We start from the raw sequence: 23914 nt of genomic DNA on the forward strand, positions 1-23914 counted from the left end.
TGTGTGACTGACTTAAAAAGGAATATCACCAGCTGCGGTTGGAGTGACTTTGATGCCTGGGATCGGGGAACGCAACCATGCTTCAATTTTTCTTTCTGATTTGCTTTTAGCAAGAACATTTTCTTAAAAAGTAATTGGCATGCTTTTTAGTCCTGTTGCCTCTTTTTGGCTTATAGAAAAATATCCACCCATTGTTCTGAGGGGCAGACACTGGTGTGTTTAGTGTCTAGTAATGCTGCCATTGGCCAGAAGGTCACTCTTGGGCAGACGGGTGCAGTAACTGAGCATGAACTTCGAAGTAAGAAAATCTGATTAAATTTTGCCTAGTAACTTCCAAGATATATGTCTGCTTTTGAGACTAGTTTCAGGCTTAGTTTTCTCATCTGTGAAATGGGCTTTTCTACATATGTTTCTCATGTGGGGATACTAGTCGTTACCCAGAACAGGCTCATTCTCACATAGCTCTTGAGAACAGTAGAGATACTGGAATCAGTTCTGTGGGATCATTCTTGTTTCTCACTGGTGGAATGTATAATTTGGTCTACTGATTTACACATCCTGTCTACCTTTGTCTTCTGAAAGACAGTTTCTCCCTTTTAACACCCCCCTGCAAGTATCACTTTATTTTTTCCTATTTTCTTATTCTTGCTGAATTTTAATTCTTTAGTTTTATTGTAAATCACCACAAGATCGATTCAGTCTTGAACTGCAATATATCAAGAGCCAGAAGATGACTGGTATAAACATTTCCTGCTAAGCATTGCTCTCCCTTTGTGTGTGGTTGTGTGTTGAATGGTGATAGCTGTGATGGTGGCCATGGCTTCTGAATATCTCTGCTGCTATCGCTGTTTGTACTGCATGGCTCAATATAAGTTATTGCAATGTGTTACATTACAGTTTTTTCCTGTAGAAAACTGAGGTTGGCATAGGTTATATGACAAGTGCAACATTTTTAACCAGTGCCTGATTGTACTGATGGATGGGCCCAGAATTCCTGAAGATGACTGGAATGGCTCATTTTACTGAACCAGGCCACAATCTTCTAAGTGCTTACTCCTTTATGGGGATGTCTTTATGAAATGAAGCTTGACAGAAAAACAGCTGTACTTTAAAGAGTAAAGGTGGGACTAGGTGGGACTATTGTTTATAATCTATTAATGAATAACAACAAACAAATCTGTTAGTGCCATTGGGCGATAAACATGGCAATGATTACAACTTCCCTGGTGGTTTTTAAATTAAGAGGCAGTAAATGTTCTTTTTAAAAATCATATGAAGATGTGTTGTGGCTCTACCTCAGTGGTTGAGTGTTGCTTAGCCTGTCCAGAGTCCAACTTCAAACCCCTAGTGCCACACACACACACACACACACACACACACACACACACACACACACACACACACACACACACGAGATGAATTGTTTTAAAGACAGGTTTTCGTGGTCAAGGCAGTTTCTTAAAAAGAACCCAAACATTTTCTCTAAAGAAGAGTTATTTATCTGCAGACAATTGACTATAAACTTGAGGAGAGTACCACCACAGTTCCTTTAAACATGTGTGTGTGTGTCTGTTATGTACACTATGATCAGCTAGTGGAAGATCCAGAGGGAAAAGTTCACATTTTTCTACATTTCTACAAGTTGTACAGGTAAAATGCCTTATGATATGTAGCAAATCCACAGAATAGGATGTGGCCCTGGGAAGAAAGCATCCTGTGTGTGGTAATCAGATGTGCTAAAGAGGCAAATGAGGTTAACAACAATGAGAATAACCGATGTCCCACAGAGTTAAAGAGGATCAGACATTCGTCTTCCAAATTAGTTCTGCTCTTTCTGAAGTAGAGATTACAGAATATCTACAACTACAGACACTCTTTATTGTAAATTGTCCTAAAGCTATTTCCTTTATAGGTATATAAAAAATTGAGCCTGAATGTCCAAACAGTTGCAAAGAGAGTAGTTGCCTTTAAACCCGCAGGGATGTGACCACCGGGCAGTCATTATATAGAAAGTGGTACAATACCTAGAAAGCTTCATAGAGAAATTATGAAAGAAGCTATTGTTGTGTCTCTCTTCTCCTATTCAGTCCTATTGATTTTGCCTCTTCAGTATCTCTAGAGGCTGTACCTCTCTCCATCCTTGTCTGTACCACACCAGTCCAAGCTAGTTAGTGCTGGACATCTCTGGACTGAACTATTGCAACATCCTTATAATTGGTTTCCATTCTTTCTGCCTTTCCAATCCATTCTCTAAATTGGACCTTTCCTTCTTAAGCCCATCAATAGCTTTCCATTGCGTGTAAAGAACAAACATCGAGGGTAGCTAAATAGCCAGACACATCTGAACACCAGTCCTTCTCCGGAGTTTTATCTTGCTTCCTTTTTATCTCTCACTCTCCCCATACTGTGGGTTTACTTGCAGCATTGTGTCCTGCACACACTGTTCTCTTGTTTCATTTGTTTGGCAGCTGAACTCATTCTCTTCCTATAGATACTGGCTCAAGAAGATTTCTCTGTTTGAACTGGGTCAGCACACAAACACACACACACACACACACACACACACACACACACACACACACAGACATACACACACATACAACATAGAGACACACACACACGTATGTATGTATGTATGTATGTATGTATGTATGTATGTATGTATGCATGCATGCATGTATGTATGTATGTATTAGATCTTCGTAATAGTATTGACCATAAATCTGTTCTCTTGAGTAGTTTTTAACCTCTGTGTGATTTTCAAGTGAACATTTGTCACTGTTGCTAAGTTATAATCACTAAAGTTGTTATAAAATTTGGCTCAGTATTGTTATTCAAGAATTCAATAGTTTTCTAGCTAAACATAGTTGACAGATTGACTGAATCTGCTTATTAACTTCATAGTTTTTTGGAAAAGGAGGGATCTGGCCAACTTAAGAAAAAATATGTGTATGTTTATCTGTAGTTGCAGCTAGGGACAACTGATTTTTCACCTAGATGCTTTCTCTGCTAAAGAAAAGAGTCAAACAACCCCACATATCACAGCCATGTTGGGTATGGGAAGTCATCTGGGCACTGAGTAAAAGTAGTGGTGGCCATTGATACATATCAACAAAACACATAGTAAGGCTAGAAGAGGCAACCCAGTAGGAGAAAAATGGTCTCAAGAGCAGGCAAAGGAGTCAGAGACACCCCTGCACCCCCACTTCCACTATTAAGAGTCCCATAAGAACACCAAGAAACATAAACATAAGGCATATGCAGAGGATCTAGCTCTGTGACTATTGCTTCAGTCTCTGTGAGCCCCTCTGAGCCCTGCTTAGTTGACTCTGTGGGCTGTATTCTTGTGTCCTTGACCTCTCTGGTTCCTATAATTCTTTTTCCTCCTTTTCCTGGGATTCCATGAACTATCTGTGATGAACCTCCCTCAGTTTCCATGCATTTATTTTCTTTCAAGATGGAGATAATTTCTCCTTTTATACATGTGATTAAAATAGGCCAGTATCCATATTCTTCTTATGTAGGGCTGTGCCAAGAAGTTTGCATATTCCTGTCTTATGTTGATACTAGGAAGATATTCAGAAACTTTAGAGTTCTCCATGCAGATTTCCTTTGAACACAAATTATTAGTAAATATTTATTGTTGCTATATTAAGACACATTCTAAGGTATTACCCATGGTTTTTAATAAACAATTTATTTTCTTTCTTTTTTTGGTTTTTCAAGACAGGGTTTCTCTGTATCATTTTGGAGCTTGTGCTGGAACTTGCTCTGTAGACCAGGCTGGCCTTGAACTCACAAAGATCCACCTGTCTCTGCCTCCCGAGTGCTTGACTTCTAGGATTAAAGGCATGCACCACCAAGGCCCAGAAATAAACTATTTCTAAGAAGTGTATTAAATGTCATCTTTAATGGTGATAAATACGTCCTCTGATAATCTTGCACAGAATTTCACTAGGGTGGCAGCCCATTCCAGAGATTATTCTAGCTGAACAAGGAGCTTGAAATTAAGCCAAATTCCTTGTTCCATGTTTGATATAATTTATATCTCTATTACTAGCTTTCTATAATAAGCAATACCAATAATATTTTGAAATACAATTGCTTAATTTTTCCAGTGTGGAGCTAAGATTTCTCCCCTACAATCATGGATGTTATGAGTTATTGACACAGAAAATGGAATGTGAATTCAATTTTATTTAACACATATTGTCTAGATTAGAAATACATTGAGATTCAAAATTTTGTTCACAAAAATGACCTAGAAAGACAGGGAGGAGAACTAGTCAACATTTGGGGTACTGTATGTCAAAGCTGCCATATCTAATCTCTTATCACTCACTCACTTATTCATTTAAAAATGTTGTAAGTGACTGATAGCAAGAATATTGAGCAATATCATTCTAAATAGAAAAGAGTATAAGGAAACATGGAAGAATATGGTTGATATCAAAATCAGCAATTTTTTCAAAAAATAATTGATCAAAAATAATAATTAAAATAAATAATAGCAATTGGTAGACTAGTCTAGAGTAACAAAACTAATAGATTGTCTCTCCTTCTCTATGACTCAAAGAGAAAGAGAGAGAGAGAGAGAGAGAGAGAGAGAGAGAGAGAGAGAGAGAGAGGGACCACCAAAGTTCCAGACCCTGGCTCATATGAAGGCTGTAAGTTCCCTGGGGAGTTGCTGATGTATGTCCACATTTGGATGCTGAAGAAGCTGGGCTCTAGCTCCAAAACTGCTTACTTGTCCTTTCTCTAAGGCTTTCAGCTTCTTAGACTGAGCATCTTGCATCCAGGTACTCTAGCTCTTCAGCCCACAGATGGCTATAGTTGGACCATCCAGTCTCCAGTCAGATAAGTCAACCCACTATCTGACCAAAGCCCAGTTTTAATTCTTTTACTCTCTCTCTCTCTCTCTCTCTCTCTCTCTCTCTCTCTCTCCCTCTCTCTGAGTGTTGAGTGTGTTTAATTAAATTTGATGAAATAGATTTTTAAGGCATCAGTGTTATTAAGTCAAAAGATAGTGAAATGATTTAACTAGAAAAAGAGGAATCTATGTGCACCTAATGTGAGTTCAATCTAGTGCCATTCCAGTAAAATATGCAGTAGCATTTCATGTGTCTATATGGAAAATGATACTCAAATTTGTACAGAACTTCTGAAAAAACCTAACAAGCAGGTGCTGGTATCGCTAGACTTTAAGATTTATTATTTAGTTTTAAAGATTACAGAATGTTCTCTTGATACATTGTCAGATATAGGACCAATAGAAATCACCTGGGATCCAAGCCTACCCAAGAGTGTGACATGTGAAGGAGGGCAGTCAAGATCAGTATGGAGGTGAGACTCTAACAGTATAGAAGAAGGACTATCTAGGGGTGAAATGATAGAACAAGGCCCCTTACTTACAATACATAGATCATGTTCCAAGTCACAATCTATCTTCCAAAAGCAAAATTAAGACTTTGTGGAGAAAATATAGGAAAATATCTTTCTGGCCTTGTGGACACTGAAAGAAAATAATTTCTTTAAAAAAATCAGAAAACACACATCCTAAAGGGAACATTTGTTATTTGATTACATTCAAAGTAAAACATTATATTCGGTCAAGGACATACCAAATAAAACCAACACAGACTGGGAGATTCTTGCCCATTACTCACTGATAAGTGTTACCCTCCAGTATATATGGGAACCACAACAAGTGAGATGAAAACAGTAAGTAACCCAGTGGTAGAGTAGGCACAGGCAAAGGGCAGTTTGTAGGAGGGGAAAAATCAAGAGCTAATGAATCTAAGAAGCCACATTCATTTTCATTGTGACTAGGAATATACAGATAATAATTAACAGGGAAGTAGGTTTCGTAGCCATTGCCACACACAGATAGCCATTTCATAGAAAGAGAGGCTAAATGGGAGGTCTCCATAAAATCTCTCCCCTCAGAGCTCATAACATCACTTGGATATTGTAAGAGCCAGAGGGGATAGAGGACACCAGGATAGTAAGGCCCTCTGAATCACCTAAGCAAGACACATGTGAGCTCACAGAGGCTGAAGCAGCAAGCACAGGACTCATACAGGTCTGCCCCTATGAATATATTACAATCTTTAGCTTGGTATTTTTATGTGACTCTTGACTGAGAATGAATGAGTTTCTGACTCATGTGCCTTCTCTTGCGACTCTTGTTGATTGAGGCTGGGGAGGTAAGAATCAGGTAAGAGAGAAATGCCTCTTCAAAAATTTGTGATGTGTTCCACCTTCAAAAGAGTACCTGATGTGGGAAAAAACATTTGAAAAGCAGATGTAGGAAATAACATTTGAAAGAATTATTTGTGACATAATGGCAAATCTCTCTGTACTTTTCTATATGTTTGGAATCCATATATTTGGAAGTCTTTAACGCTTTATTTCTTTAAAACAGAATTGAATGGACAATATTTGGGATGGAAGTGATGAAAGTTTTTCAAGATTTTGATTTGTTGCTATCCCTGGAATTCATTGCCCTCAGAGAGCTATGTCCACATTTTACTTCATATCCTCTCTCAAAAAAACCCACCTCCTTACTGTAGCTTGTTCTAATATTTGACACTCTAATCCTCCCCCTGTATTTAGATTTCTGTTGAGAACTACCACTGTTTAATGTTGCTTAGATTTTCCTTCCATGTTACCATCTTTTTTTTCTAAATCCCAAACTCTTCATAATAGAAATTCTGTTTGGTTCACTCTGTATTCCCAGCACTGAGAGGAAATCCTGACACCGAGCAGTCTTTTAGTAAGCATTTGCTTAATATATTAGTGAAATGTTTCTGAATTAGAACCCTGAGAGGAAAAAGGAGGCCAGCATTTCTAGAAGAGGCAGAGTAGATGGTTGAGTAGGCAAGGTGTGCTCTTCTCATAGATGCACAGATCTAGAGGAGAAGATAATATACCTAAGAGGCACCACCAGGCGACTGGGATTGGAGATGAAAGGGAAGATGGACTAGAGTAAACTGAAACTGTATTTAACCTAGCACCAAGTCTTACATTCACACATAGATATTCTTGGCTGTCATTCCTACTCATGAAGTTTGAGTAGGTTATAGAACTGAGGGCTTATAAAGACATTTCCTAGATATTTTTTCTCTTTGCTTTAAAAGCAAAACATCCAATTCAGTATACTACAAGAATACCCTGTGTCGGAAAGGGATTAAACACGTCTGTACTATCTATGGGATGTGACAAGAGTAAATGACTTTTTCTGATTCCCAAACATTGAATCTGACTCTTGCTGGTGATTGTTTACTGTTTATGGGAAAGAGCAACTAGGGCTTAAAGTTAAAAGTAGAAGCAATCTTGCTGAATGTATCTTCATTGAAGACTGATGTTGGAAGAGATTTGAGAAATCACTGTTTAAATTAGGTATTATTTTCTAATTATCAGGCTTTTATTAATGTGTTATCACATGATAGATAATACATATCAAAACTTGTAAGAACTAGTAGTAATATGCATAAACATATATAGTGTCTTTAATGCTTTATGTCTTTATTATATGTATATATCTATATATCTGTGTGTATATACACACATACACCCACCCCCACCATACCTTCCAGAGTCAGAACTGGTATGTATATGCTGACTAGAATCCTAAAAATTTCAGTAAGTGGTTCTGGATCTAATGTGGTAAAACAACTCTTAGGGGGAAAGCCTTGTAGATAACATTAACTCTTAATTACTCATCTTACTGCTTATGTGTGTACTAGTTTTGTGCAACCACACACTTGGAAGTAACATGGCTGAATAATGCAGGTGTGTCAAAGTTAGCAGATTGAAAGCCATGAAGAATTATGTCTATAGTACAGAAGCATATAAACATAAAATGTACTCCCAGAAGATGCAGAAAATTCAATACACAGTGGCATATTAACTGCCAGGAAGACAAAACGCTATAATAGATTAGTATCCTATTGCAACTGTCATAAATTGTCACAAATTTAGTGGCTTAATGTAACACAAATTTATTCTCTCCCTCTTCTGGAGGTTAGATATCCCAAAGTAGTCCAAAGGGCTTTAAGAATGATCTGGCCTCTTGTCTTCCTAGCTATGTTCCTGGCACCCAATGTTTATGACTCCTTAGTGTCTATCCTTGGATCTTTATATTTCTTTTTTTTTCTTTGTAATCTTCTACCTGCTTGGCATCCTCTGACTCCCTCTTAAAAACATACATGGGTAAACTAGATGGTAGTCTATGTTAAGGATTCATAAATTAATCAATCTGCAAGGTCCTTTCCAACTTAAGATAATGTTCACAATTCTATAGGCTAGGGCACAGGATCTTGCTAACTTTGGGGGTTGTTTTCAGTCTACCACATATATTTAGAAGCATTACTATTAAAAAACACCGCTCTTTCCTTGAAGTACTTAAGTTCCACAGTGAACTAGAAAAAAAAATCCTTAGTAGATAAATGTAAAGTGAGTTTCAAGCAAAGACTGGCGCTTGCCACAGTGCTAATTTTCTTGCCTGAAGCAAAGTGTAGTCAGGAGGTACAATGACTCTATTATAGCTGTGTTTTAGTACAAAAATGGACAAGGACCTCTAGAGCTTATTCCCATACAATGTCAATCAGCAATATGCCTTCACTCCCTACCAGGAGGAAAGTACTGTGGCAGACACAGAAAGGAGCGATGGCATTGGCTGGAGGCTTATAAAACCTAAAGTATGACAGAAGGACCAAGTAGCATGCTTTAAATATAGATAGCCTATTCATCTATAGTATAAGAGCCACTGGCTCTAAAATGAACCCTGAGGTGGGTAGCAAACCAGTGTCAGGATTCTCAGCAGGTGCTTTTCTCCTGAATCTTTACTAAATTCTATAAAGGAGAAAAATAAGAAATATCAGTTATGGACAAGCTACTAGAGCCATATTATCAGTCTCAACACTCTGGGTTCGTTTTAGAACTACATTTGGTTTGGAGTGCAATTTAGGATGAGGCTGGTCTTCAACTTCATTAAAGATGTTTTTTTTTTTTCTGATTGTTTTTGTACTCTATGAGTCTGTGATATGGATGGCCAGGGGAGGCTGGCTGAGGGGTTCTGGTGTTTCTGATTTTTTCCTCTCACTTGATAGGTTTTCAGGCAGTTGTGATTTTAATGGTAGCATGCTTCTCATTTAAAGTATTATAATTTTACTCCTTATCCATCCCAATTTAAAAATCCCCCCTGTTCTCAGAAATTGTTCCTTGACTAGGGTGGAGACCAGGTTATGGAGACAGGAAGCTGCCAGCTTCGCCATTCTCACTATGAATGCTACATTATAAAATTTCTCTAATAATATAAAAAGTTCTGTTTGGTGTCCTCTGTGTCTGAGGATACCGTAATTATTCTGTTGGTGGGATAATCTCCCTTAATGGTTTCCCATCACCGGGCTGCCTTAGGTTCTAAAGTAACTCTTTGCTTCCCAAAGCAATCAGGTTCAGACTGCATACTTCATATCATCACAGTGGTCTCAGTTTCTTACCACCAGGGAGTCTAGGACTTTATGCACTCCAGTGGGCTCTTACGTTCTTTTCTTTTCACACCCTATTTCATGTTTCTTAGCCTCACACCTGGGCACTGATTCTCCACTTCAGTAAGAGCTGTGTGTGTGTGTGTTTACTTCCATTTTCCTTAGAAATATACTTTACCTTATGAATTTTAAGTAACACTAAAGTTGCAGGCATTTAGCTTTTTGTTCACTGAATCCTTTTCTCTTAGTATCAATATATATTTTTCTTCTTAGAACCCAATTACTGACATTTCCCTGGGGCTGTCTCTATTTTACTGATTTGTATGAAGAACAACCACGTGAAACTGTATTCACATACATGCATGAGTTCAGCTTTATTGGCTGAGAATTTAGCAACGGCATATCATTGTTTTGTAATTATTAGTGAAAGGTACTGTTTCTTTAGTTAAGTGAAAGAAAAGTAAATTTGATTTTATTATAATGATACTTTAAAGCTGTGAAATAATTACCAGGCCTTGCAAAGTTTCCAATCTACTCTTGTGGTACACATATATATTGCAAATACATGTGGTAAGCCAGAAGGTCTATTTAACTTAAAATACCAAATTACAAATGTCAAATCAGAGAAAATGCTATTCAGGTCTTAAACAGGTGCACTACTATTATAAGTGGGATTTCTTTCTTTTGACTGTTTGATGTAATGATACAGCATTCCTCATAATTATATAGAAAATACCACAATTCATTTTTTAGTATACCAAATAATTAAACAGGCTAGAAAGAAATCTGTAGGCAGAGATTTAGTTTCACTGTCTTCTAAAGCAGTTCAACAATACAAAATCTTTCCAAATTCTTTACCTACAAAGTCAGAATTTATTGCTATCACTGTACTCATTCCACAGGTGAATTTTGTGAAGATAAATTTAAAAAAGTCAAGAGACTCTGTCTAAATTTATTTTGTGGAAGATTTCAGAGTGTGGCTGACAACTGTGTGTGCATTTTTACTTCTTTTGCTATATATTTCAGTTGTGTGCATATATCTATTTTTGGGACTCTCTAATATAATGAAATGTAGACTTTTATATGTAAGTGTCTAAATAATTGATTGCTCATCTTCACTTCTGTGATTTGTAGTCTGAGTTCCACTGGATCACTTGTTCTGTGAAGAGAATTTCTAGGATGAGACAGTGTACATTAGAAGTCCACTGTGATGTGATGTAATCAGACCTCATTGTCACGTCTCATGTTGATGTAGTTTTTTGTTCCAACCATCTGGTACCAAATAAATACACAGAAACTTATATTAATTGCAAAATGTCTAGCCACTAGCTCAGGCTTATTAGTAGCTAGCTCTTACTTTTAAATTAACTCATTTTTATTATTCTATGTATTGCCACTTGGCTTGTGGCTTTACCTGTCCTCTAGCATATTGCTTCCATAGCAACTGGCTCGAATCTCTCCCAATTCCACCCTTCCTTATCCCAGTCCTCAATTTGATTGTACTGCCTATGTTTATACTGCCCTTCTATAGGCCAAACAGTGTTTTTGTTAACCAATGAGAGTATAATATATATTCACAGTGTACAGAAGGAGTATTCCACAGCATCCACACTGTGACACAAGTTCCCTGAGAAGAGAGACCTTGTCTTGTTTGCTTACCTTCCACCGTCATATTTGTCATGGGTCTATTGCTATTGCCATCCTTAAGTAGATTGCATTCTTTCCTGCCAAATCCACAGGTCATGGAAGCATCCTCCCCAACATGCTTTCTAAGTGGACAACTTAGTTTTCAAGACAGATGATACTTCATTGCCACCATATTTTTGTGAGACAGCAAAGAGATTGAGGAGATCTGCCTATAGAATTTCTGTTCCTTCTGATGATTAAAAATTTAAACTATTGTAAAGAGCTTAAACAAGCATTTTAAATATTGATGGCCCATCAAACTAGGCCTCACAGGCATTCTCGTTTTGGTTTTAATGATGAAATGTATGTTTACATGTTGCTTCACTTTCATTCATAGCTCTAGAGCATGGTCATAAGAGTGGGGCTATCAAAATACATTTCTGAAGTCAGTGTGTTATTCTTCTTTGTTGTGGTTACTCCAGTAATTTTTGTAAATCACTAACTACTAAATTCACAGTTATTTTATGGACTAATAGAGCAGTGTGCAAGGTTAATCACAGAGAAAAGTTGCTGAACAGTTAGATTGTATTTTCAATGGCAAGAAAAATGTAAAGGAATAAGATTACATGTAGAAAATCACCTTTTCATTTTTCTCAAATTAAATGAGGACTAGATGTGACAAACTCAGGCAAATTAGTATGACATACAAATCTTTCAGCCATATTGTAATAAACAGGTTATGATCAACTGTTACCTCTGGTAGGCACTTTAACAGAGACTCAGGGAAGCTAACTGACTCTTACAAGTTGGCAGAAGTTGGTAGTGAGAAACCTGAAGCTTCAACTTTCATGTACCAATTTTAGTGTTATTTCCTTCCTTGGGATCTCAACATCCATAGAGTTGGTTCATATTTGTTGTGGGTAGAAGCTCTACAGTGGACAGATAAAGCTTGGAAAGCAATTTACATTTTCAGAGTTGAACTCTTATCAGAGAGTGTCAGAAAATGCAAATATGCAGGTGTAATAAATTATATTTCATTGCTTTTAAGTGATAACTGTGTTTTCATGAAGATTTAGTTTCCGTGTCATGATTAAGTTGAACCTAGTCACTTTCAAAGAGGCAAACAACTGTGATGTTCTCCCCTCAGCATAAAGGGGATTATCTCCAAATTCACTCCATTAACCACACAGGAATCACTCAGTTTGTGAACTACTTTAGCTGTTTCCCCTGATCCTTCAACTGGATCTCACTTGCTTCTGCAGGGCCCTGGAGTGAGCAACCAGAATACAGATTAGGTAAATAATTGTTTTTAAGTGAGACTGTGACTACAATTGGCTTTACTTGGTAACTAAAGGGCTTGTTCAGCAGCATTAGGATCAATTGAAGGCATCCATCCATTTCTTTGCATTCCTACTGCTTCTTCTCAGTTCTAACTTCTACCATCTTTCACCTGGACTAATACACTACTGCAACCTATTTCCTTACACTTTTATTCTCTTCCAATCTATCATCTTTGCTGATGCCAATGCAGCTACTCCCAAATCTAATTCTGATCATGACATTCTGTGGCTCAAATCTTCAAATGACTGGCCTACACCCACAGTATTAAGTTCTTATTTTTCAACATGGGTTACACAAACTCCTATATCGGGGCTTGCAATTTCTCTTTACTTGTCCAATTTATCACTGTACATCTCTTCATGTTTCTAATCTGCCTCTCTGCATGCAATCTTAAGTAGTCCACTATATGATATATTGGTTTATTTTCCCTGTGATCTTTCTCAGAACTAGGTTTATCACTTCCTTGATTAATATCCTCCTTTGAATCTCCATACCTATGATAACAAAATGTCTATAGCTAGCAGTTCCTTTGTTTGGCCACTGTTGTCTTATGATGCTTTGGTTTGGTGGGTTGACAAGATGTCCCAGTGGGTAAAGGTGGTTGCCTCTAGGTCTGATGACTTGAGCTTGATCCCTAGGATCTGCATGGTGGAAAGAGAACCGACTCTCAAAAGTTGTCCTCTCACATCCACTCACATACTATAACCACCAAATACATAAGTAAATAGATAAATAAACATTGTGATACTTTGATCTGGGGTATTACATGCACTCCCATTTTGTACCTTACTACATCTAGCTTTTTTTTAAAATTTCCAAATCCATGTATTAATAAATTACACCTGCAAAGTCAGGCAAGGATTAGGACTAAAACAGTTTTAACTGGGAAATTATCCTGCCTGCCACAGAAGATCAAATAGAGCCAAAGATGATCAAATAGAACCTCAGTTGTGGAATGATATATCAGCCTCAGGAGAGCATTGTTATCTGAACTTGTGTTCATATTCTTAAAATAACATGGCTCAGTGGATAAGAGCTCTTACTGCATCTAGTTTCAATGTTTTTAAAATAAATATTTATTTTCTTTACTTTGAGTGTATTAATGTACGTCTCCATGGATGCATATGTACCACATCTGTTCCTGATACCTAAGAAGGGCAGAAGAAGATATTGGAACTCCTGGAACTGGAGTTACAGATGGTTGCAAGCTGCCTTGTGGATGCTGGGAAACAAACCTGGGTCCTCTGCATGACTAGCAAATGCTCTTAATTGTTTAGCTATAACCCCAGTGTCCCAGATTTATTTTTTAAGGTTCAATTAAAACATTTGCCTTTCTGAGACATAGGTCCTATTTCTTAGGATCTGTATATCCCTATAAAATTAAATTCTTTGGCTCACTCATTTATCAAAGGCTTACATACCTTGCACTTCATACACAATGTTTTTACCTAAAAACATAACACTTTCACATGGTTAGATATTGTAGACTAAATTCGTCACACCTATTCAAGGTATATTCTTGGTAAGAAAGCACAAGAAGTAAGATGGATAAACAAAACACATGCTTTGTTGAACGGGAGTATCTTAGGATAAATAAATCTTGGGAAGTTTTAGACAATACTAGAGCAGCATGTGGGTTTCTCAGAATATGAAATACTTGGGCAGCTCTCTGAAGATGGTGAAGGGATGAGTTGTGGAGATATGAAGGAAGAAATCAAAAGCCTTAAGTTTGGTATGAGCAGCAGCAAAGCAGTAGAAATAAAAGCCAGAGAACAAAAAAAAAATCAAATTTCTGTGGGATTTTCAGGTCTCATAAAACAAAACAAAACCAACCAACCAACCCTTAGGATTACCCTGAATGAGATGGAAAAATGATGACAGTAGATGAATAGCATGATTTGATTCTCATGTATCAGAAAGATTTTGGTTACTGCATAGAGAACAATAAGAAAGAAATAGCTGGGACCAGAGTGGTTATAGTGGAGTTGTGAGAACAGCAGGCTTCTGGGTATCTCTTAAAGCAGAGACAATAGGATATGCTAGAGAGAGAGAGAGAGAGAGAGAGAGAGAGAGAGAGAGAGAGAGAGAGACAGAGAGAGAGACAGAGAGACAGAGAGAGACAGAGAGAGAGAGACAGAGAGAGACACAGAGAGAGACAGAGAGAGAGACAGAGAGAAAAGTAAGGATGCTGATGCTGAGATACTGGATAGAAGGGCGATTAACTGAGATGGGGAAGGATTGGGGAGGAGCAGCTGTGTGCATGGATCAGCAGAAGTTTATTTTTTGAATTTGAATTCTGATATGCCAAGCGGAGATGTCAAGTTAATGATTATGGAAGCCCAAAATTATTTTGGTAAGTCATCAGTTACTACAAAGCTAGATGGTGTAATTAAATTCTGTAAACAGAGAAGAAAACAGGTCTGTGGATTGAACATTGAGAAGTTAGTGGTCCGTAGGGAGAAACTGTTTCAAGGGCATTAAATAATTAACTAAATATAAGTTCTGCTGGGGGCTTGAGTACTGGATTGGAGGTTGGACTTGGCATTGTGTGTTATTTCTGATCCTGTTGAGATCAGTTCTAGTATAGTAGTGGGGACAAAAGGTGTTTCCTTTCCCCAGTGTGAGGGAAACTAGAAACAGGGTATAGAGAGCAAATGCCTTGCTTAAACCTGTTGTATCTCAGGTGGTGTTGTGCCCATCATTCTTTAAAGTGCTCTCGCTTGAATGCTAATCCACACATTCTTTCTGTGACAATTCGAACAGGAAGATCGATATAAAATTCAAAACACAACAAACAAGCATAGGAAGTTGGGTGTGGTGGTGGATACATACACTCCACCACTTTGGAGACTCGGGCAGGAAGATCAGGAGCTGTAGCCAGCCTTTGCTACATCGTTAGTCCTTGTCTGGAAAAAAAGAAAAGAAAGCAAAAACAAATAACAGCAACAAAATCATAAGAAAGAATACAGAGTGTTTGCATTGTGGAAACAAAAATTGATGACATGGAAATAAAGGGGATATTTGGGGAATGGTGTCTTTGAAAAGACGAGGGGAGAAGATATAGAGGATCAAGCTTTGTGTGTCTGTTGAGTGGAAAGACAGAATGTACAGTGCTCTATTTCTTGGGCTGTATTTTTGTTGGTGATTTATTTGTTTGTTTTCCACACACTGTGAACCTCTTAAGAGCAGTAAGTATAAATGTCGTGTTCATTTTGTAGTAGGGGTTTTATTGTTCTATTTCTATTCCCTAGTACAATGCCTGGCACACAGCAGGCATGCAATAAATGTCTAACTAGAAAATGAAGACATTGTGTTAAGCATGTGTCTGTTTTGTCTTCTCATTCAAGTTGGATTATTTCCGTCAAATCTTGACAACCTGATTGATTTAATTGTGTTTCTCTTGCTTGGTTCTACAGAATGCTTGAGTTACTGGTAGAGTTGATTGACAGTCATGATTGTGATTCTACCCAAATCAACTGTGCTGCCTAAATGTTAAGTCAGTGACCCTTGTTATGTCATGTTGCAGTTTCCCTGCTATAGATTTAGAATCAATTTGCCACTTCCCAGGGGCTTCTGAAAACCTCATCTTTCCTCAGTGTCCACCTGCTGTTTGTAGTTATTGTTCATATATTACTTATCACTCCTTGTCATTCAATTCACCTAATTACCAAGAAGGTCTTTGAGGAGGGTCATTACACATGTACTGCTTTTTGTCTTACATTTCATGGCTCTTTTGGTTAGGTGATCAATGTATGTTCCTGAGTATAAAATGAAAAAAATGCTTAATCTTGGATCTGGTACAAAAAAGTACCAAATAAACAGTCTTGTGATTGAATTAATGCATAATGGACTATTATCAATGGTCTCTGGTGGGTGTGGCCAGTGCACAGGCTGCATCTTCTTTCTCTTTGGTTGTGCTCAGCTCCCATCACTTGCTTGCTTGCTTTTTGTCCTCTTATCCTGCTTTCCTCACTGCCTTGTAAGCCATCTCTGCCTATGAGTGCCTTTAAGATTAGCATGCATTTATTTACTTAGTTTTAAGATTTAATATTTTAGTATTTTTCCTGATAATTTCTTATAATGTACCTTTATTGTATTCACTCTAACTTTTCCCTTAAACTCCTGCCTCCCATCCATCCTCATTTCTATATCTCTGCAACTTCATGTCCTTTTTTAAAAATTTAATAACCCATCTGTCCATAGCTCCTCATGAATGTCTTCCCATTCCATTCTGTAATGTTGCCTGGTGTGATCTGATACAGATAGCCATTGCTTCTGTGAGTTCATGAGTACATTGATTCTCTCATGTGCTGAGGAGACTGTTTGGAGAGCCTTTATTTCTAAATCAAATGGTTATGCCATCCTCTCTGGGGACTTACTTTTTTTGAGAACTTTAATAAGGCATCACATATTTTTAAGGAGCTGATGTAATTGCAGGGTCATTACTGCCTCTCAGAGTGGCAGGCTCTACTGCTGTTGTCTGTAGATGGTCCATCCTGATAGCTTTTGGTTTTATACCATTGCAGTCAAGACTGTTGATGACTATCCATCAAATTTGTCATTTGACTTTGCTGACAGGGCGTAAGTAGTTTACAATTTTAGTAAATAATTGTTATTGAATTTTGCAGATACTTTATTGAATTACATGTCTTTCTAACATGAAGTCAGAATGTATTTTCCTTGTATCAACCCTATGCTTTCTGACTATACACCTCTGGTCTCTCTTAGGCCGGGATAATAGAGAGTTAATTGTATAGTCAATTTTTGCATTATAACCGAATACAGCCTTTTTGTTTTCTTGTTGAAAATAAATATCCATTTTGGTATATTGAATAAACCACTTATTTTTGTAGTGATTTAAAAAGGACACAGACTCCCTTATTTTTAAAATGGAATTGGGAGTAATGTGTTTTAGAACTGAAAAGCACTTCAGCAACTAGCTGGTGGCCAACAGCATCACTTTATAAATAAGACCCAAAGAGGTTAAATGATTTGTTCAATATCCCCCAGCTTGGTTAGTGGCAGAGTAGGTCTGAAATCCAACTCCCATGCTGCTATCCTTTCTACTGCTGAATGAAATGCATACTTGTTATTCACCGAATTGATATGAGGATTAGGGACCACATCTGTGAAAAATAGATTTAGTCTTTGGAAGGAAAGATGCTGGATAGCTTTATGAAAACTAATCTCATTTTAACCTTTCCTATACGATTGTTAGCTCTGTTCAGTTTTATGTTTCTCACTTTGGGACTTCTTTTTATTTTGGCCAAGGACTAGATAATTTATGATGCTTGTTTTAAGAATCAATAATAAATGCCTAGATTGTCTTAAAAATATGAATTACATCAACTAGTTTTGAATCTAGGAGCAGGTGCAGAAAGCCTTCCAGAGTGGTGGTTGCTTATGTACATGGAAAGTTTTCTGTTCTTATGCTGTATATTTGGTATAAAGACAGTTAATTTCAAAAGAACAAAAGTGAGAAAAAGGACTCATAAGCATGATTATACACACACACACACACACACACACACACACACACACACACACACACACTTTTCCAATCTGGTAATTCTTCCAAAGCTCGATGCAACATGTCTTAACAGACCATGAGTTTTCTCTCTTGCTGAGCCAGGGACCCATTATACTAATCCACCATGCCTTCATATCTCTAGAAAGCATATGTAAGTGATAACTTAGAATATTTATTTTGATGCAAGGTGTATAAATCTTCTCTATGTCATCCTGGAAAGTGAGGAAATTGTGACTTGCTCAACTTGGCTAAGTCAACTGTTTAAAATTGGCTCTTCTTTGCAATGTGTTTTGATATATAAACAAGAACCCTGTTTAATTTTTATACTATCCAAAGTGATTTGTGCATATTCATATGTGCAGGGGAAATAAAATTCAAGTACCAAAAGGCTAAAGTAACTTTTATATATATTTTTAATTAGGTCCGATTATATGCAAGACCCGATGCTATCAGAAGAGGATCCGGGGACTATGCTCTCCACATTACAAAGAGATTAATAGAATTTTATGAAGACTACTTTAAAGTGCCCTATTCTTTGCCAAAACTAGGTAAGATTTCTTGGTTATTTTATTAGAAGGACTCCTGGAAGGTGGCATTTCTTCTTCATCATCAGCTAAAGCATCCAGCAGCATAAGAATTCAATGGTTTATATTTTTAGAGATGAGGAGCACAAAAATAATTTCTTCTGAAGAGGTAAAATAAGATTAATGTCCTGGAGTCTTGCCAGTGAATGCTCGTAGGAATTAAGGAAGGCACTGTGTGAGTTAGAATACAAAAAAAAAAATAACCCAAATAGCTACAATTTGTTAAATACATCCTATGGAAGGCTGCTTGCCAAAAAAATCAAGTTAATTCCTACAATGATTATGTGGATAGATGCAATTAGAGCACATTCCATATAAGGGTTTGGAGGTGTTTCCTAGCATTGAGACAGGCAAGTCTTTATGACTCTCAGGACTAGCCAGTATTGCACACAGTTCATACATGGATAGCCTTTCTCACTGCAAATTGTTGTATGTCAGGTCTTAATGAATTGGCTTTCCTTTAGATTATTTTTTAAGATTGTATTTGTAGTACACAGTTAAGCTAATAACAAAGTGACAGAAGAGAAATAATGGAAATGGTTATAACAATGGAATGTTCTTGTATGAATTCCTTTTACAGAGCGATTGTGTTCAGCAATTGTTGGTCCTGTGAATAAATGCATTAACGTATTATTATAATTTGAATGAGGCTGTGCTTTTGGCAGGAAGTGAGCTAGAATGTTCCAGAACATTATAAAGGGTGCATATATGCGTTAGAAATGCTGAAGCTACTTTTCCTTTTCAGATACTTAGTATTAGATGTGACATCACAACAGTCCTTTGTTCCCCAGTCACTCCTCTCTTGTCAATTTTCTTCCCAAGTGTATTTTCTTTTGGTCAGAATCCACATAAGATACATTTTTTTTGATTGGGAAGAATAAAGTATTTATTTGATAAAAAAAAATGTTAGTTTGAACCACAGGTTCACCTCCCTGGAGAACTGGGCCTATTTCATTTAAGTACCTGCCTGCTGTATGACATTATTGGTCATACAATGAGTGGTTCAGAAAGTAGATAGACTAGCTGACATTGTCATCTATGGGCATGACATTCCATTTTAATGAACTCTATTGCAGAATTGTAAGGTCTTTTGGAAATATTCACTCAGCATTTATAGACAACGTTTTATATCAAATAGGCTCTATACCACTTCCTTTTTTTTATATCTACTTCTTTTTTAGAGTCTGTTTCACTGGAATCTCCCTGATAGTCACCCAAGGCAGAAAAGACTGCCTGACCTTATTTGCATGGGAGGTGGTGCTGTTATGTATACCAGGTAACTTGGAACTTCCCAGCTTGACCCTAATGTAAAATTCAGAAGTGCTTATGTTGCAGGTTCAGCGAGAGAAGTAAAATGTGGATCTTTCTCTGTCCCTTTCAGACCAGTAATTAGCAGAGGAACTCAATTTATAACTTCAGGGGGTTCCATGTAACTGTCAGCTTGCAGCAGGATCCATTCCTGCTCTCTTACACTCACAATTGAACCATGCAGCCTTTCATCTGCCGAAGAAAAAAGCTTTATTCACCGTTACTATTACTTGTTAAGCTACCTTATGGTGTATATAATTGTATGATTTGACTTCCCTGAGCACACTCCTTTTTATATATCTAGGGGAGTCACCACAGCTCAGGGTGCTTTATGAAATTTCTGGTAAAGGTCTACTTATTCCATAGGTCTGTAGATGTGTATGCTAATGGATTTGTGAGTATGCCTTCTAAATACACCTTACATGAAAGTCCCTAGTCACAGAATCATTTCTGACAAATCCTCACCTTCCATCATATGTTATGGATTATATTTTAGGTAAATTTTATATTCACTAACTCAGCCTTTGTTAATGATGTCTGCAGATGGACTCTAGATTTTAACTGGGACTGTTTTGACCCTTCATGTTTATCAAAATTTGTTTCCAAGGCTCATTCTACCCTGCCTTACTTCCCTCATACATTCTGTAAGCATTTAGTAAGAGCCTGCCATAGTCATTTTTTCATATGATGAATATTCTGTAGTGACTAAAACAGGGAAAAATCTGTTCTCTCTGATTTCATTCTGTCAGGTAGAGACAGACAGTAAGCCAATTAGTAATAAATAATCATTTAAATAGCTGACCTGATAGGTAAAATGGCACCCATTGGTGATCCTGGCACTAAAGAGGCTGAAGCAGGAGGATGACAAGTTTGAGGTCAGCTGGGCTGTATAGTGAGACCTGGTTTAAATCAATCAATCAATCAATCAATCAATCAATCAATCAATCAATTAATATTAATAAATAACTAGAATAGAGGGCTAGGAAGTATTGCGGGCTAGATGTGGCATTTCGAGAGACAGAGGTTTTTAAACAATTAACTAACTAGTTATAGTTTTTCACATGGAAGTATTATTTATTTGGAAGAGTTTAGATATCAACTCAAGAAAATGAAAAAGTGAGCCCAGTGGAAAGCATGGGGCATGAGTTATTATTAAAGGGAACAAAGTGCCTAGAGTTTAAACTTAGATCTTAATAGTGTGTTTGAAGACTAGCAAAGAGGCAAATATGCCTGGAAGAGAGTGAGTAAAGGGGTGGGCACACTGGTCTGGGTGTAAGGGGGTTAAAGATAATGCAGAAGCAGAAGGCCTTCCCCTCCCCCTACTCTCTGAGAGTTCAAGCAGACCTAGAACACATGATGTCGCTCAGAGAGTTCCCAAACTCAAGGATCCTCTTCCTTAATATCCCAAGTCCTGGGTTGCAGGCACACGCCACTATACCAGGATTGGATCTTCTTTTATGAAAAGCCATTTTGACTTCTCAATGTATTATTTCTGAACTTCTATGTTCTGTTAATTTATAATTCTGAACAGCTTAACTTCATTGACTGTAGCTCACCTCATGCTAGCTTATATCTAGGGATTTGAGTTTTCACCCCAAGTGGGAAGAGTTCCTTGAGAGGAATTCTAGTGCTTCTTCTTGTTGGCTTAGGATGCTAATTTATTATCTTGATACGCAAAATTTCTTTATCATTTTAAGTCAACATGAGCCGACAGTGTACACAGTGTGATTAATTTTAAAGTCTCTAAATTGGGTAATTAAAATCATGCTTATGAGGTGCATAAAGTTCTTACTTCTTGATATTAAGCTATATAGTAGAATAGAGTATGCTTTCTATAATACAATAAGACATTCTATATCTATGAATACTATTTCTACGAGCACTTGCAGTGATATATATATATATATATATATATTATATATATATTTGTAGACATATATAGAATTGTCTTATCCTTCATATTACATAAAAATAATATTGACAGCAGCAAAATGGCAACTGTGTTTATGTTTATGAAATGTAAGTTACTCTTAAGAGCTTTGTAGATTTTTACCCATTTATTTATTACCATGGCCTTTCAAAGTAGTATTCATTACTTTCTAATTTTCCAGATGACAAAATTTAGGGATTTGGTAAGTGAATAGTGTGAATAGATCATATAAATAATGGATTAGGAATTCAAGTCCAGAATTTTGTTAAAAAAAGGTTTTAAAAACTTTGAGAACTCATAGATTAAAGTGTGTATCACTTTAATAAAGTGGATTGTCTATTAGTAGAATAGCAGATTGGCTATTTTTTGTTAATTTCTTACTGATAAAAGTAATAATACTTACTAGAGCCATTGCAGAAAAAGTAGAAAGGAAAGCTATGAAGAAATGAGTCGGGGAAATCACAATGGCATCAATGAAAAGACATACCTAACTATTGCCAACATGTTTTCATCATAGATGTTTATAAGTTAATTAGATGGTAGATAAAATGATGGGCACAATATTTTGTTACTCACCACATTTAGGTTTCAATTAATTATGGCAGATAGTTTTCAGTTTCCCTCTGCTGCTGCTCTGTAATTTGTAAATCAATGTGTTGTAAAGGAGGTTGCTTGATTGCTTCTTTTCAAGACACAGTGTGTTTGCTTTTATGGGGAATTCATTACCTGCCTAGCATGGTGCTGTGAGTGTAGAGGGAGCACAGGTGTTTTGTCACAAGAATTTCTGCCCTCAAGGAGACTGTGGGTATGTTGAGGAAAGAATTCAGTATTTACAGGGATGAATGAGTTCGATACCCCCCCAAATATAAAATACAGCCAAACACTTTAGTCTTATAGGGTAATATTTAATACCACATTAAATGAAGAATCTGAGTTCTGTGCTACAGACATGAACTGTACTTACAGAGAACCCTCATCTTTTTGTGAATCCAGAGAAGAGAGGCAGTAGGGAAAGGGAGGAGACCATTTTGAGGTCTCCTTTATCTAAGGCAGGAGCCCATGCCAACCTGGGACTCAACAAACCACACTAAGGAGTCCACATTTTTCTAGAATGGAGTAGACAAGTAGAAAGATAACTTTCTTATTAGAATTTGGGAAGATGAGATGCTGGTTAGGATGATAGATTTTTGTTTAAGCAGTAATAGACACCAGATTTTTCTGCATTTGCACGTATGTGTATGAGTGTGTGTGTGCGCCTGTGAGTGTGTGCATACATGTGCAGTGGTCTTGCATGTGGAGGCCAGAGATCAAGCTCAGGCATCATTTTTCAATAACTGTGCACTTTGATTTTTGAGATATAGGGCTTGCCCAATGATCCACTCCTATTAAAACATTGTTTTTATTAATATATTTCATCCCTAGTATCCCACCTAATCAGGACTTTGAGGCTCATCAGTTCAGCTAGGGCATCCAGTGAGCCCCAGGGATCTGCCTACCTCCACCTCTCCAGAACTCTGAGTACAAATGTGTCACCACAGCTAGTTTTCATGGGTTCTAGGTTTCCAGTTCAGGTCTTGTTTGACTGCAGCCATTTTACCCATCAAGTCACCTCTCCAGCCCTGACATGCCTTTTCATTGAAGTGTTGATAAGGGTTTCAATGATGTTCTGAAGTTGTAAGGAATAAAACTTCATGAAATATTTAATGATGTAGTGAATTTGAAATATATCAACAGTGTATGTTATTAAATTTTCATTATTTGTATAACCTACTAAGCATTTTACCTCTTGTGCCCTTGGTTTTTAAGTGGTGTGTATAGTTGTGCTTTATTTGGTATTATAACAATATAATACCATTTCATAGTAATTATAAGTCATGTAGTTTAATTGAGATTTATTTTGATACTTTTAAAAGTATGACTTTTCTTTCCTTATCCTTTTAGAAAGTAAATAATTAATGCAATATATATATATTTGTTTAAAGTCCTTATGTAATATTGCTTTTTAAGAAAAAAAATCTTAGGTTTCTTTGTGTGGCACATGAATTTCCTTTCAAAATATTCCTTCAGTCAGAATTCCTCAAAGAATTCTGTCAAAAGAGATAGG

General features: G+C 37.0%; 1 protein-coding gene across 1 annotated transcript in view; it reads left to right on the forward strand.

Annotated features, from left to right (window-relative positions):
• Trhde (thyrotropin releasing hormone degrading enzyme) overlaps positions 1 to 23914 on the forward strand; it is a 353366-nt gene that overhangs the window by 81070 nt on the left and 248382 nt on the right. Inside the window, exon 3 of the mRNA XM_035451580.1 lies at positions 18410 to 18536. Within this exon, the coding sequence (XP_035307471.1) occupies positions 18410 to 18536 (127 nt within the window). The remainder of the gene's footprint in view (positions 1 to 18409; positions 18537 to 23914) is intronic.

This window comes from Cricetulus griseus (assembly GCF_003668045.3).
Source record: "Cricetulus griseus strain 17A/GY chromosome 1 unlocalized genomic scaffold, alternate assembly CriGri-PICRH-1.0 chr1_0, whole genome shotgun sequence".
Lineage (NCBI taxonomy): Eukaryota > Metazoa > Chordata > Mammalia > Rodentia > Cricetidae > Cricetulus > Cricetulus griseus.